General features: G+C 37.0%; 1 protein-coding gene across 3 annotated transcripts; it reads left to right on the forward strand.

The window, feature by feature from the left end:
* Positions 1-675: 675 nt before the first annotated feature.
* LOC103700901 (probable inactive receptor kinase At5g10020) lies at positions 676-14,807 on the forward strand. Of its 3 annotated transcripts, none has more exons than XM_039130016.1 (3): positions 676-1,876; positions 6,380-8,032; positions 14,086-14,807. In XM_039130016.1, exons 1-3 carry the CDS (start codon positions 943-945, stop codon positions 14,193-14,195), a joined length of 2,697 nt encoding a protein of 898 aa, XP_038985944.1. In that variant the 5' UTR covers positions 676-942; the 3' UTR covers positions 14,196-14,807. The 3 variants fall into 3 exon arrangements, with proteins under 3 accessions (XP_038985944.1, XP_038985945.1, XP_008781022.2); XM_039130017.1 differs by lacking the exon at positions 14,086-14,807 and adding an exon at positions 13,049-13,204; XM_008782800.4 differs by having other exon boundaries at positions 681-1,876; positions 13,229-14,611.
* Positions 14,808-17,308: the final 2,501 nt, after the last annotated feature.

The raw sequence follows: 17,308 nt of genomic DNA on the forward strand, positions 1-17,308 counted from the left end.
AATTTGCATGAATATCCTTTTAAAATTTATATTTATTTCTGTATCTTAAGAAAATACTATTTTTGCATAAATGCTTCAAATATAACGGTTCTTCTATGACCGTTAATAAAAATCATATTTATTTTAATTAAAAATAAAATATAATTTTGAAATTACTTTTTTGTTTTTCATCGCGATTGTCTTATAAATATTTTTTTTTGTATATCTACCCATTAAAGATATTTTAGTAATTTAAAACTATTAAGTTTTTAACGACGTTAGATGATGTTGGTACATATGCAAAAACAAGGATAAAAAAAAAGGGTAGAATAGCAAAATAAGTGTTTTACGAGGGTATACATGTATATATCAATTTTGGAAGAATATTTATACAAAATTCAATATTTAGAAGGATATTTATGTAAAAAAGTCTGAAAAAAAAGCATTTTAGCTAGTCTAATCCAAGGGCCTTGACCCAGGAACACCATGAGCAAATTACCAACTACAGCTACTTATAAATCATAACCACTTAACCATAATAAATCTAGATAGTGAGGATTTAAGATGACAACACAAAAGAAAATTATACAATTAAAACATATGCCATATGATAGTAAACTTTTTCCCGTGAGTTTAAAGAATACGATGCTGAAGTAGAATTCCCATGGGCTCCATAAATCATGTGCGGGTGTGGGAGGGCTTTGTTCCATTCGAAGTCACATTGTCCTTCACCGCCTGTGTTTGTTGTTCCTTCTTAGTTCTTCTCTCCACTCTCTCTCTCTCTCTCTCTCTCTCTCTCTCTCTCTCTCTGTGCACTGCACAATCCCCAACCTCCCTCTATATAAAAACCCGTCCTCTCCGCTCCCTCCGGTCTTCTTTCCCTTCTTTTTCTCCTCCATGTCCATTTCTAGGGTTTCTTCTTCCTCCTCCTCTTGAGCCGAGGGGGGAGCAAGAGACGACGAGATGAACCCCCACCTCCATCTCCTCCTCCTCTTCCACCTCCTCTTCTTCTACGCGCTCCGCCGGCTGTCCGCCGCCTCGCCCTCCGACGACATCCGCTCTCTCCTGGAGTTCAAGAAGGGCATCCTCACCGACCCCTCCCGTGTCGTCGACTCCTGGAAGCCCCCGCCGGCGGGATCCGCCGCCTGCCCCCGCGACTGGCGCGGGATCTCCTGCGACAACTCGGGCGCCGTCGTCTCCCTCGCCCTCGATGGCCTCGGCCTCGCCGGCGACCTTAAGTTCACCACCCTCACTGGCCTCAAGTCGCTCCGGAATCTCACCCTCTCCGGCAATGCCTTCACTGGCCGCCTGGTCCCGGCCATCGGGACCATGGCCTCGCTGCAGCACCTCGATCTGTCCGGCAACCAGTTCTACGGTCCGGTCCCCCGGCGGATCACGGAGCTGTCCAGGCTCGTCCACCTCAACCTCTCGAGGAACCACTTCACACAGGGATTCCCAACCGGGATCTGGAAACTCCAGCAGCTGAGGGTGCTGGACCTACGGTCCAATAACCTTTGGGGGGACATTGCGGTGCTGCTGTCCGAGCTCTGGAACGTTGAGTCAATTGATCTGAGTAACAATGCTTTCTATGGGGGGATCAGCATGGACTCGGGCAACCTCTCGAGCTTGGGGAATACACTCCGGTACTTGAACTTGAGCAACAATAAGCTAAATGGTGGCTTCTTGTCAAGCAATTCTTTACGGGTGTTTAAGAGCTTGGAGGTTTTGGATTTGGGTTACAATCAGCTTACTGGGGAGCTTCCGCCTTTCGATTCTTTGTACAATTTAAAAGTTTTCCAGGCGGCTAGCAATCAGCTGTATGGATATGTACCAGAAGCGCTCTTTGGGAGTACAATGCGGTTGATGGAGCTTGATCTCAGTGGGAATGGATTTACAGGTAAATGTATTTTAGCTTGTGGAAGCTGATTTTAGTTTTATGCCTGGTTGCTTTAGATGAAATGCTCATCCTTTTATGTCCGCCAACTTATTAAGAACCTGAGAAACTTACTAGAAATAATAAAAAAAGAAATGGAAATCTGCACCAATTTCATAGTTGCTTAGCCTGTTGGATTACAATATTATTTGAGGATCAACTAATGCTTTGAAACCAATGCTGCTAGGAAATGGCTGTCATTAAAAGTATTGGTGAAAGAAGTCCATGTTTCGTTAAGAAAAAATCTGATAGCAACATCTAACTAGAGCTTGAGGAACCTTTCATGTTTCCATCGAACAGGGAGATGGATGGAACTAGATGATGTTGGAACCATATGCAGAGGGATTGGTATTTGGCAAATGAACCTAGTGTAGTTATATCTACCTTTAAGAAGAATAGGGGGTTGTAACTAAACCAAAAGGAAAAGTTTGATGCACACACATGGCCACTTACATGCACGAGCTTTCACACTGATGGGCCTGCACATGGTTGGCTGTGCAGACTTGCACTGATGGGCCTGTACGTGATTGGTCGTGTGCCACATTAATTGCACTCTCAGGCCCGTGCATGGCTAGTTGTGTGCAAGCACATGTAGAAGTTGTTATGTGCCACGTGTATTGCAATCATAGGACCTGTGCATGGAAATGGCCGTGCATGTCTATAGGACCACTCTTTTTTGGTTTGTTAGGTAGAAGGATCTGATTGAATTGATGTTACTTACTAATAGCTTTGACAATCCAGATTTAGGGAAAAGCCTTCCATGTCAAGATATCTTGCTTGTTCAGGGAAAGTTCATAACTACTTCCTATTTTTTTTTTAAGGGTCCCTCAAACTTAGTGTAGATCAAACAAGAAAAAGATGAAGTCTGGAAATAAAAATCAGAGAATGAAACCTAAGTTCGTAATGTAGTCATAACATATGAAGTTTAGAGGGGATTCACGAGAATGATAAGGGAGTATGTAGGTTGAGAGAATTCAATAAATATTGTGGTGAATAAAGGAATTATGTCAACGAAAGAAAAGCATGAAGGGAGGATTGACTTTTGTAATATATGAGAAGTTGTTAGAATTGGTTATAAAATAAAAGAAAAAATATGTATCATTTTAAAAATGCCAGACTTTACAAGTGACCAAGAAAAACTGTAATTAAGGAGTGATCAATTTAAGTTAGAATATAAGAAGTGGCATAGAAGAGGAGAGGTGGAGACAAATATAAAAACGATATGGCTAGAGGAAGATGGTAGTGTTGAATATTTAATTGAAAAAGCAAGTGGTGAAGAAAAACAAATATAAATAGATCAAGGTCAATTGGTCTAAATATGAGAAAGATGGCGAGTGTTGCAAAATCTTTTTGATAGCTAGGAAGGTAGGCTTTGCCCATATGACCTTGAGTTTTGCAGATTAGTTGATTGGAATGAGGAAATCGAGAAGAGGTAGAAGAGATGAGGGCTTGGTGGCAAGAATCTTCTACCTAGGGTAACATACCTGTTGCAAAATCTCTTCGTAAATTCACCCTTACAGCTGCTCCGTGAGAATAGTTTTTTTTTTTTGAGTAAATTACAAAAACCCCATTGATACACCTAATAGTTTGAAAAACCTACATTTACCTTACTGAGATTTATTTTTATCCAACACTTTAACCTATAATTTACGTAGAATGTTAGCTAAACCGTTAACCTTAAATGGGATCCAATGCCACGTTAGAAAAAAATTCAAAATGACTTAAATAATCTTAAGCGACACAATAACCATCCAAAGGCATAAGAAAACATGTGCATCTTCCTCTCCATCGAAGGGCAATTTCGACTTTTCACACGAGGTAAAAGTTTTCACTAACGTTGTTAAGTTAATTGGGTGTAAGCATAGGTTTTACAAACTATTGAGTATAAGTATAATAAACATAAACTTCACAAGGGGAGTTTTGTAATTTACTCTTTTTTTATTTTTTTGAAGATATATGCCATCTTGCACACCCACACCTAAACTCCCACTTCTGGTAATGAATGATTGGTGTATGGAATGGAGCGATCTCAAAGTGGGCTAGATTGCTTTGTTATCTTGTTCCATCAAATCTTTGATGTTTCTTAAGGATAAATTAATACAATAAAAAGGTTCCTTAAGCATTTGCTACCTAATTATCCCTTATTGCCCAAAAGATGGCTCACGATTTTGAATTGCATAGACCATTTAGTTGATGGAATCAAATACAGCAATATACTTTTAAGAGTTTGATGGAAAACATTGATTAAGAAGAGCTGAACATGTTTTTGAAGGAATATAGAAGGCATCTTGGTACTATAAATTCCTCATTTTATTCTATTCAAGCTTTTATTTATGAGAGGGCACAACTAGCTGAGTTGGTAAAGTCACTAATTGTCGATACTCGTAATTATCCCGCCCTCACCCGATTTCAGCTAGGCTTCCTCTTGTTCTAGTTCTTGAAAAAAGCTTTGATTTTTTTCTTTGTACTTCAAGGCAGCAATGATATTTAAGGATCTCAACCTGTCTTTTTTTTTTTAATTAAGGCAATTTTATGCTGCCTTTATATTGCTTATTCACTATTAAATGTGGGCGGTGATATTAAATCCATAAATTAATTGCTCTATTGAATGAAATATGAAACCCTATCACCAAGCTTCTTGCTGATAGGTTGCTGAAAATGCTCTATTTAAGTGAACATAAATGCTTAACTAGTACCAATACTTGTTAGCCTGCTTTAGAAAAAGGATTCTCTCTTTAGAATTTTTCTATTATTCAGCTATGAGGAGGTGAATTAGTAATATCCATTATTTTGATTTACATTTAGGATTTTGGTCAATAAAATAAGAATCTATTGCCTTCATCTTCTGTGGTACAACTCCAGTCCTAGCTGCCGCAAACAGTAAGTTAATCCCTTTATCTTCTTCATCTTGTACCTTGCCTTAACCCATCTAAGTATCATCAAATGAAAAAAAATAAATAATCGTTCATCCTAAGGTCTACTCCATGTCTCCACATAATTAATTCAACCCTAACAATTTTTAGGCCTGCTATGAAATTTCAGTAAATATCCCTCATAAGGCCTCTGTCATGCCCAAATCAAACCCTAGATGCTATTACCTACACTTAACTTTGACATTCTAGCATATAATTCCTACAAGAAAACTTTTGTGCCACTCATCCGATGCATGCAAGTGCAAGACTGGATGACCATGATCCTTCCATCTGGTTAAGACTTGGAGAAAAGTGAGTGGGTTCACCATTGATAAAAGATTAACGGAGGGTGGGAAGGAGGGTGGGAGAGAGAGAAGGGGTTGGGGGGGGGGGGGGGGTAGAGAGAGGGAGAGGGGGAGAGAGAGAGAGAGATGGCTGAGACAGTAAATTTTTGGGATTCAGGAGTCCCAGTTTCTCCTGAATGAATTATTTCAGATTTTCTTTCCCTGGCGGCAATATTTGGTGAGTCTTTTTTTAAATCTTTCTTCATGGGTTTTCTTCCTCACATGACTGCATGCAGGATAGTTGAATGTCAACTTTAAGCTAGATAACTGTCACAGAAGACTCTTTATACAGTATATAGTTGTGCAGTTTTTTTTTTAAAATAATTATTTTGGTCTAATTTTGGGTTTTAGCAATTATATCTTACTGCTTTTGTTATCCAAAACTCTATCAAGCTGTGAGGATCATCACCCGTTCTTACATCAATTTGGGCATCCATAGTTATTTTGTATCACTTTGCCAGAACATGGTTTTGTAGGCATTAGAATATGATACCGCACTTGTAAAATGGTTGTAGCATTTTGCCCAGGGACTAATTTAATCTTTTTAATAAGTTAAGAAATTCATTTTAGTATTATGTGTATTGCGTGATTCTGTTTGATGTTATTGTGAAATTGTATACACAGCAAAGATGAACTGGTCAACATTCTGTTTGATGTTATTGTGAAATTGTATACACAGCAAAAAAGAACTGGTCAACATTAGGGAAAAACATTATTTTGGTGCAATCTAGTTGGTTCAGGTTGGATTTCTCGCTAGTGCAAAATCTGTTACTAGGTTTGGCTAATCATATCTGGGTAGGATCATTATTTTTGCAAAAATCATGTCAGGCAGGTCTGATAATTTTCATGGAGTGTTTTGTGGATGCTCAATAAAACCATCTGAGAAGAGGCAAATAATATTTTTAACAGTTTGGCTTAATAAATAGCATAGATCTTGCAAATGCTCATAAGATTAGTGCATAAATGAATGGGATATGTTAATTCTGGAGCAACAATGCGAATTATATTATTTTTAAAGCTAATGGGCTGCACTAGTAGAGCATCTGTGGTGGTAACATACAGGGCTTAACTGCTTTGCATGAGGCACATTTAGCTGCATTTTCCACTGAGAAGTCTCGGTGAAGTATGATTCAATATTCATTCTTTGCTGCTTATAATCAACTGCAACTATTAACCCACTAGTTGATAACAATATTTTGTCGCTTTTGCAGGTGGTGTCCCAGCTATTAACTCTACAACTTTGAAGCTTTTGAATCTGTCTTCAAATGCATTGTCGGGTTCCTTGCCCCCTAATTTAGGGATATGTGTGTCTGTGGATTTGAGTAAAAACATTCTCTCTGGTGACCTGTCTGTGATGCAGTATTGGGGAGATTCATTGGAGGCTATTGATTTAAGTTCAAATGCATTATCAGGACAGTATCCAAATGAGGCCTCTCAATTTGCAAATCTAATATCCATCAAGATTCGAAATAATTTTTTAGTAGGTTCCCTTCCTTCTGTATTAGGAACCTATCCTAAATTGTCTTTCGTTGACCTCAGTTTGAATAAACTTACAGGACCTATTTTGCCAAGCCTTTTTAGATCATTAACTTTGACAAGTTTGAATCTATCGGGAAATCACTTTACTGGAACTGTTCCACTTCAAAGCCCACACTCAACTGAGTCGCTCGTACTGCCTTCTTATACTCATCTAGAGATCCTTGATTTATCTAATAACTTGTTATCTGCTTCACTGCCTCCAGAAATTGGTAACATGCAAAGGCTCAAATTGCTTGACCTTGGAAATAATACTTTATCCGGAGAGCTTCCAAGTGAGTTAAGTAAGCTTGGTGGGTTGGAATTTCTTGACCTATCAATGAATAATTTCAAGGGTAGGATACCTGATATGCTTCAGCCAGGTCTAAAGGTATTTAACGTTTCCTACAACAATCTATCAGGAACTGTTCCTCAAAATTTGCAGAAGTTCCCAAGCACCTCATTTCATCCTGGCAATGCTTTACTAGTCTCCTCAGATGCCCTGCCTGCAGGAGATAATAACACTGGATTCTCTGGGAGCAGGAGTCATCATCTGAAGTCTAGCATTCGAGTAGCATTTATTGTTGGATCCATTGGTGCTGTCATGTTGGTTTTATTTGCAACAATGACATTATATATAGTAAGGACTCAAGAAATTTGTGGAAGAGGCCGAACTACTGGAAGAGATTTAAAACTTGGGACTTTTGGCTCGCTTAACACATTTAAGTTTCCAAAAGATAATGCTGTTCCTACTTCAATGAGTTTCTCAAATGACCATCTGCTAACATCAGCTGCTAGATCGATGTCTGCACAAAAAGAGTTGTTAACTGAGGCTGTGGAATATGGTTATTCTGATTCAAAAGGAGTTTCAGAATCTTCAAAGCTTGATGTGCTAGAGGATTGTCCTTCACTCACTGGATGGAAGTCTTCTCTAGGGTCACCATTATCATCTTCACCTCATGTTATTGATTCACATATATCTGAACAAGCAGTGAAGTTGGATGTATATTCACCAGATCGACTTGCTGGAGAGTTGTTTTTGTTGGACGACTCTTTAATATTCACGGCTGAAGAATTGTCTCATGCCCCTGCAGAAGTTCTTGGTAGAGGCAGCCATGGTACATCATATAAAGCAACAATAGATAGTGGGCATATGTTGACTGTGAAGTGGTTGCGGGTTGGCCTTGTGAAACATAAAAAAGAATTTGCAAGGGAGGCAAAAAGAATTGGAATCACTAAACATCCAAACATCGTCTCTTGGAGGGGTTATTATTGGGGCCCAAGGGAGCAAGAAAGGTTGATCGTTGCAGATTATGTTGATGGAGATAATCTAGCATTCTATCTTTATGGTAAGATTTTCAATAACCTCAATCTGCCAGTTCTTCAGATTTCCAACAGTTTCTGGATTGCTCTATGTCATTTATGGTTGATCTATTATGTTTTTGGTCTTCTCCTGGAAATTTGTATCTTTATGTTTTTGCCATCAGATATGTCCATCTTGTGCAAAAGATTAGAACTAGCTCAAGTTGGTAACTTATATTTTTTTCCTATGCAAATTATGGTAAAAGTAATATTTAAGCTGAATGTGTGTTGCTTTCACTTTTATCCATGTATTGCTGATGTTATAGATGTTGCACACACCACCAAACAGGAGACCATAGGAATGCGTAATAAAGTATTGTTGATAAGCAGTTATCCAGGCATGTTGCCTTAATTCATTCAAAATCCCTGGAACTTTAATACATGTGGAATCTTGGGAATGAAATAAATTTCAAAAAGATTAATCTAGGTGAAATATGACATGCTAATATAATTAACACCCAATATTTCCTCAAATTGTGTGATGATTCTTTTAAATCATGAGAAAAGCAGTGTCTTAAGTCACATATTCAAGAAATTTAGTGCAGTATCACTGTTTTTTTAAGGATTGGACGAGGTCTAATCAATTTAGTAATGAAATGAACAAGGAAAACCCTACATGACATCTAGAGTCCCAACTTCAGATTCGCGAAGGTTACACCCTTGACAAAACCTGTCTTTCCAACATCCTCTATGACAAAAGAACTCACCCTCGGATAGAGATACATCCTCTACTAGATGCTGAAGTCCATTCTACAATGGTTTCTAAGGTACAGGAACAATGTTCATGAGTTTCTTGTCGCTGCACGTACTTGCCCAATTGGCCACCAAGAATTTAATCTGTGAAGTTACTAACTTCGCTCTTGTTCCTTCATTTCTATTGAAGACCCTATTGTTCCTCTCCAGCCAGACATTCCGACCCCTTCCATCTATGTTGGAAACACTTTCCTCGCTAATTGATGCCCACTCCAGAGCTAATTTATGCCCGCTCCAGTACTAATTGATGCCCGCTTTAAAGACATTCCGGCCTCTTCCATCTAGTTGGAAACACTTTCCTCGCTGAGTTGACCATAATGCACTAAGATTGCCATGATAATAATCGAAGGAAAGCTTCCTCCCAAAGGTCCTTCAGATGACCAAGGAAAACTCGCAAGCAAGGAGTAAGTGGTCAGTGGTTTCCTTGGCTTTCCCACAAAGTTCACATCTTAATGGGCCATAGGAGTTTCTTTTCATTAAATTCTCGCCGGCTAGGATCTTGTTTTGGCTGGCCAACCATGAAAAGATCAATAGCTAAGAGAGAAAGGGGCATCTCCACAAATGCTAGGCAAAAGAAATGAGCTCCCCAAAATTTCATGCTCCTATAAGCAGGGTTTCAAATATCAGTACCGGATATCATATCGATTTTTTGCTGGAATGGCAAAAAGCTCCATCCGGACTCTGTTTCCACATGAACATAAAAATTAGTGTACCCAAATATAATTCAAGTCATTCATTTATATAAATCAGTAAATTCTACAATCGAGCAATCTATAAGTAAATGTAATTCAAATTATAGATTCATCTAAATTAGTCAGTTTATAAAATGAAAGTTTCATTAGGAACAAATATGTCAAACAGGTCTCATCAAAACTATTGCTGTGCGATGCCCCTTATGTTTCCTTAGATCTACAATATAAAAGCAAGAGAGGTGGATACAAAGGACATGCGCTTTTGCAGTGTCCTTGATCCCCACAAGTCTTTGAATGGCAGATAAAATTTTAGAGGGCATGAATAGGTTGGCACTAGTTTAAGGTTGGAGTGTTGGACAATAATAAGGTTGTAGGCATATGAGATGAGTGTAGTATAGATGCAATTATAAAGATAAAGTGTGTTATAAACAAGGTTTGCCGTACCAGTATGGATTGTACTATACCGGTATCAAATCAAGACTTGGTATGTGGGACGTATTGAGTCTCAATACGCCAAACTGACCCTGGACAAGATGTGCTGACATTGTACCAATGTGATATCGGTATAGGATCTGAAACCGAGATTGCAAACCTTGGTCATAAATTTGGGCTGGGCATAAGCATGAGAGGAACCATAAGAAGTTCACCTACTGGCAACAACATAGATCTACCCAATTGTGGATTGATAATTAATGGATTCAAACCCATTCCCACATTGCGAATCTTGTCTTAATGCTCTACTTTCTTTAGCCTTTTGTTCTATAAGCTATTGAAAGTGTAATATTTTTTCTAGTGGTTTTTTTTTTGCTGAAGTGAATTTCAAGAATCCAGATGGTATGGGATAAAGGGTTTGAAAAACCATTTTGAGTTGTGGATGGAACCTTGTTAAGAAGTGCTAATGAGGAAGGATAGTGTAGCTGACCTTCAAGTATATTTGATATGGCTTGATATTGACTTCATTGACTCTAGTATTTTTGACATTTTATAATCAGTTGGGTATGACTAGGTCATCTCAAGCTCTCTTGTCTATGCATCACTTTGAGTGCTCTTATAACCCGAAGAATGCATATGCTCAATGGTGTGAGCTATTTTAGCCCTGGTAGGAACAGCCATCAGAAAGTGTTTTAGAGACTACAAGAGGTAAACTCTTGCCTTTTAAGATAAATATAATTAAACTTCATTCCAATTGTTGAAGTGTAAGTCGTGAGGGATATCTTCAACTTCAGATATGTTCTGGACTTTGTTCAAGATTTGAAGATCTTTCTGGTTTTCTTTTTAATATGTTTGGTACTTGTTGTGATGGATTTCTTTTGTGGTTGACAGATTATTGCAAGAGATTTCATATTAGTCTTTTAGTTCATTTCTTCAGGTGACAATTCTTGTAAAGTAATGAAGTGGTGATGCATTGCTATGAAGATTATGCAATTTCAATGTAACCTAAATTGCCATCCACAGTTTTATTTCCCTTTTCTGTTGAATAAAAAATTTAGTTGGATACTCCATAAAACTCTGCCACTAAAACAAAAGGTCATGGAATACTGTTAGGTGGTCCTAGATTTTCGTAATGGTCCTCCCATAATGTGAATCACCGGAATTTGATAATTGTAGCTTGGGAAAACCATTGTGATTTAGTTTCTCCTATGATACTCGAGACTAAGTGTTCTTTAGAATAGCATAATGCTGTCCCCTTGATCCTTTTTATGTCCATCATGGAATCCACTTAATGGAAAGTGCAACTATGTGATAGATCAAAAATCTTGTGTTTTCAGTGTGGCAGCTTGCTAAACATGGCATAATTAAATCTAACTGTTACATTTTTCTAGAGCCGAAATCCTTTGAGGTGGGCCTTTGTGCAATGGTAATTTTGCTCCATTATGACCTGGTATCATGGGTTCGAAACACGAACACAACCTCTCTGCACATAGGGATAAGGCTGCCCAGACTCCGCAGTGGTAGGAGCCTCATGCCCTGCATGCTCTTTTGTTAAAGAACTGAAATCCTCTGAGTCGCAGCTCAGTTATGTGTGGTGGCTAGAGGTCTGCCTGTAGAGTGGGGCTGGCAATTTATAGCCAACTTGCTTAAATTCAAGTGTGGAGTAAAATTGTTTGATTTTGGACTCTGTATAAGTCAGGCATCACTAGCCCACACATCAAACAGGTTGAGCATGAGTAGCATCCACATGACTTGCTGGATCAGTGTTAAAGTATATTTTATATCATAGTTGAAGTTTTACAGTACCTCTATATGTTAATATGATACTATATTGAGCTCTTAACTTGTTTAAGAATTTTGCTGCTATGCCGACATGTTATATACATTTATTTATGTGATTGTTGTGTATTAGCCTGTTGGGTGGGTTGGGTAGACTTGAAGGAACTCGGGAAGTTAGTAGATTTAAGTAATCAGGTGCAGGTCACTAGGATTGATGATTAGTGGATATGGTTTGACTAAGAACACCCTGCTACAAGGTCGGAACATGTAATGGGACAGACCTACGTATGCAAGGCTAACCCAAGTTGAACCTGGCTGAACCCAGAACCCTGCCTTGTCCTGAACTAGGTGAAGTCAAAATTCCTGGTTCTCTTCCATGACTTTTCACAAGTGGGCACAAAGAATGTGTCTCCATATAACTTCGCAGCTGCGTTACAAGGTTGAACAAATATGCATCAGGGCAAATGGAAACTCTAGCACTACCTGCTTTCTGGTGGCAAATGTGAAGAATTTGACATCTACCTCCCTAGGGGTATTGCTCCGGGTCTGAATATGTGTCATCTACAACCCTGCCTGCACACAAACTATGCATATTCTAGGCATGCCCATTCATACTGCTTGAGATCATGAAGGTTCTCTGCAGAATGGTCTCAAAAGTAAAGATCGTTCTTGTCAGAAGTTCTAGACATGGACAAGGTTGAGCTTGAAAAGGCACTCCATGTCTTAAGATCCACCTCTATACAAAGCAACTCTTTTTTCATCATTTACAGGAAACTGCTGAAGGGTTAACGGTTAACCTTCTAAGCATCATCTCTAAAATCAGATCTCAACTGCATTCAAGTATATAGAAGTTAGTACAATTAGGAAGTGGTTTGATGATATCCTTGGTAACTTTAGATGTTCGGCCTTTGTGAGTAAGCTGTTCGCTGAAATGTAATTTTGCTCATCTGATCAATCTCACAGTACTTCATGGTGCTTGCGAGTTATAAACACGCAATCTAAGATGGAATTTAGATGAAAAATTGTGGCCAAGGCTGCAAAAATAATTATAGTGTACAGTCCAGTTGGATGTTTGGTTAAGAGGATTTTAATGACATGTATTTTACTATCTTTAATTGTCTACATCAAACCGATGTATCCCTTTTTCTTCTATTGATATCATCTGTCATCTTTATTCCATTAATGGTAGAACTTTTTTGCTTTTTGACTTCATCTTTGGTCTAATTTTACTACAATCAATGGTATAGAAACTATCTGGATTGATCATGATTGCTACTCTGATATTGTCCTTCACTCCTGCATCCCTTTTCCCCCCATCTTCACTATGGCTTCTGTTATTTCACCCAGATACATATGTTCCTTGATGCTGCATATTTTGGCTATTCAATTGACACCTTAGCAGTGACAATCTCCTTGTTTGGAAATTTGATGATTTTGTGGCCATATACCTGACCTTATATTTTTCCTACTAAAGATACGCTCCTCAGTGAAATATGTGATTCTATCTTTGCTCCTCATGCTGTGTAGAGTCAACACCAAGAAGATACTCGCGCCTATCAGTTCGCCAAAGGCTACAGGTTGCCATAGATGTGGCTGGCTGTTTGTTCTACCTTCATTATGAGAAGGGCCTGCCTCATGGTAATCTAAAGCCAACAAATATACTCCTGACTGGTCCAGACCTCACTGCTCGGCTGACAGACATTGGCCTTCATCGACTTATGACACAAAGTGGCATTGCCGAGCAGATGCTAAATTTGGGAGCACTAGGATACTGTGCACCTGAATTAGCTACCACAAGCAAACCATTCCCATCATTCAAGGCTGATGTGTATGCATTTGGGGTGATACTAATGGAAATGCTAACTCGAAGAAGTGCTGGTGATATTATTTCAGGCCTATCTGGGGCGGTTGATCTTACTGATTGGGTTCAGATGTGCAATAGGGAGGGGCGTGTAACAGATTGCTTTGACAAAGACATTGCTGGCTTGGAGGAAGCCCCAAGGGTGATGGATGAATTACTTGCTGTATCTCTTAGATGTATTGTTCCTGGAAATGAGAGGCCTAACATCAGGACAGTCTTGGAAGATCTTTGTTCCATAACAATGTGAACTTTTCTTTTGTACATGCTATTGGAATTAAAGTTTCCCTTTTTCCCTTCTGGGTTCCCAGGTCTTCTAATCAAGGCTGGTACAAGTTTGGTGTAAAAAAAAAGAACGATCCATTAATTGATCTGTTCGAGTTTGGGGTTGGAGTTGAAAGAAATGTAATTCTATTTCTTATCTGTTGGGTTGCTGCATCTGCAATCTTCCACATCTAATGTGCATATCAGGCTTCAAAATAATTACAAAAATAATCTTCCTCATGGAATTCCTCGGCATTTGCAGACAACGGGACAGCATGTTCTTCTTCTAGAACGAGCTCGGCGTTTCTAACTTGTGCAAGAATCTCTGCTGCTGCTGCTGCTGCTCATTCAGTGGATTCTGCAGCAGACTGAGCTGCAAGCAAGACATCTCGCAACCATTGCAGGTCTGCAAATGGCCGAACTCTTCTTCGTGTAGAAGGAAGTGGAGGACAGAATCGGAAATGAAACATCCGAACTTCTTATTATCCTCAGGAACAACTGATATATGATGTGGGTTTTACAGGGAAGTGATCGATGTCTTGGGCCATCTACTTCAGGTCCCTCAAGAAGATCATTTGGAAGAGCGAGTTCATGATCTCATGGTCAAGCCCCATGTCATAGAGTGGATAGTTCTAATGGGGGAATCAGTTTCTTTTGCTGATGAAGAAGCATAAGAAATGGATCAGACTGAAACTTTCCGAACTGCTGGAGTGCTAAAGGAATCAGACGTTGTACCTGGACCAAGCTTTTCATGAAAATATTACACATGGGTGGAAGATTTTCGTTTATCATCTCTCTCCATAGGATGGGGTGATATCAAACCAAACAATGATGTGGCTCATTTTGATGATTGGTAGAGCATCTCTGATTCTGTTGAGAGAATATGTAATCTTGATGATAGTATTTCTTGCAGCAGAATTTAACTAGAGAACTATCTTAACAAGGCTGCTATTGCCCTTAATATATTATATTGGAACAAATAACTTGGTTAACTCATGCAAATTCCTCTCGATCTAATGTGAAAGAAATGAACCTTAAACATGAGGAGCCAGATGAACAAACACTTTGGGAGAATTGAAAGGAGGCTTTCTAGTAGAAGAATAACATTATACGAGTATAGCTTTTATTTTATGTAACTATTATTAATATATAAATATTGATGCATGTAATAAAAATCTTGCACTAGCTCGAACTTGAAACATCTGAAACATCTTCAGATCGGTTCAAATTATATGAGCCTATCCGAAGGGAAGCAATGGCTTGAATTAGGTGTGGGTGCTAGGAAGTGCTTCGTGAAGGTCATGAAACAACCACATCAAAAATGTGCCCCTCTCTCTCTCTCTCTCTCTCTCTCTCTCTCTCTCTCTCTCTCTCTCTCTCTCTCTATATATATATATATATATATATATATATATATATATATATATATGTATATGTATATATATGTATATATATATATATATATATATATATATATGTATAGGTATATATATGTATATATATATATATATCTATATATGTATATGTATATATATGTGTATATGTATATGTATATATATATATACACATATATATATGTGTATATATATATATATATATATATACACATATATATATGTGTATATATATATGTATATATATATACACATATATATATGTGTATATATATATGTATATATATATACACATATATATATGTGTATATATATATATATATATATATATATATATATAAAATAAAACTTCAAACTTGTATAGAGTTTTCTATTCATCATATAGATATCGTTATTAATATACCCGGCTATCATTAAAGTTCGTTACTTAATGTACAATAAAAATTTTGTTATTAAAATATTCTATTTATTGGAATTTGTTATAGTATTGGATTATATATTTCACAAGCAATTGAAATTTTTTTAAAAAAATAGCGACTAAACCATGCATATCATCGGGTCAGTATTAGTGATGCCAATATTAATGATGAGAGTTTCTGCATTTGTGTATGATTCTCCATTTGCTATGTAAATAATGGTATTGATGACGAGAGTTTTTGCTAGACTATAATTAAATGTTAATTAAATTTTATTGTTTAATATGGCTCAACTTATGCAGAGTTCTTTATTCGTTATGTGGATGCATGTATTCGTGATGAGACCTTTTGTTGAGCCATCACTAAAATTTATTGTTAAATATGCAATAGAAATTTGTCTATTAAAATCTTATTATGATTTGTTACATTGCTATATTATATTTTAAAAATAATTTAAAAAAAAAAATCGTGTCCATACTAGTATTAATGACGTTGATATTAACGATAGAAATTATTGCATAGAGGATCAGCTTATCTAAAGTCATATGTCACTATGTCGATGCTGATATTAATGAATGCCAATATTAATGACATAAATTTTTACTTAGGATTAAGTTTATGGCTTAACATGTATTACAACTTAAGCTACTAAAACCTTCTATTTATTATAATTTATTATATTGCCATATTATATTTTAGGAACAATCGAAAAAAATGAGAAAGAAAAAGTTCCCTACTCATTGGAAGTGTTATATGCCAGCCTGGAACTATTTTTAAGAATAAAAAAAATAGTACTTTTTACAACAAAAAAAACACTTGTGGATGTAGTTTTTTTTTTCTCTTTGCTAAAGCATTTGGTTGCTGCAAAGAATGAAGGATGACAAGTGTAATAAATGCTATCGTTGTAGTTGATTTTTGTTGATTTGATTGAATATGGTGGTGTGGATGATATTCAAGTTTTTTTTTCTTTTTTATTTCTTTTATATATAGAGAAACATAAGAAGAATCTGCCTGGAGCAAATTACCAAGATGAATTATTAAAAAAAATATCAAAAAAATCATTTTCTTTCAAAAAATTATTTAAAAAATTATCTTTTTGCGAAAAAAATCTTTTTTCCAAAACTAAGAAACTAAGAAAGATCAATTGCCCCAAAGTGGATCTTCTTTAAAAAATCATTTTCATTCAAAAAGTTCCAAAAAAAACAGTTTTAAAATTTTTACAAAAATATTTAAGAAATCAATTGCACCATATCGAGTGTTCTAATTCTAAAAGTTTATTTTGTTTAAAAAAATATAAAAAAATTATTTTCTCAAAAAATACTTCCAATACACCAATGATACACTGGTTTCTCACAACCTTAGAGTGACCTTCAAGTGAACTTTTGGGAAATAGGCTTACGATTAGATATCAAATACCTACTAATGGGTCAATTTATAGGAATTGTGTTGTAAAATTTTAAGAAACATGAAAACTGTGATTCCATAAAAATCAACCATGTAATCTCAACTAATAGGAGTATTATCAAACAATCTAACTGTAAAAATTCATTTTCTTCCAAAAAAAAACACAAAAAATTCTTAAGAAAATCTTTTCATAGGCCAATCAAACACTGACAGGTTGTTACACTGAGGGGGGCATGGCTGTTCGGAAATTTTCTATTATTATGTTGGTTTC

The sequence above is a fragment of the Phoenix dactylifera genome, chromosome 9 (assembly GCF_009389715.1).
Source record: "Phoenix dactylifera cultivar Barhee BC4 chromosome 9, palm_55x_up_171113_PBpolish2nd_filt_p, whole genome shotgun sequence".
NCBI classification, from domain to species: Eukaryota; Viridiplantae; Streptophyta; class Magnoliopsida; order Arecales; family Arecaceae; genus Phoenix; species Phoenix dactylifera.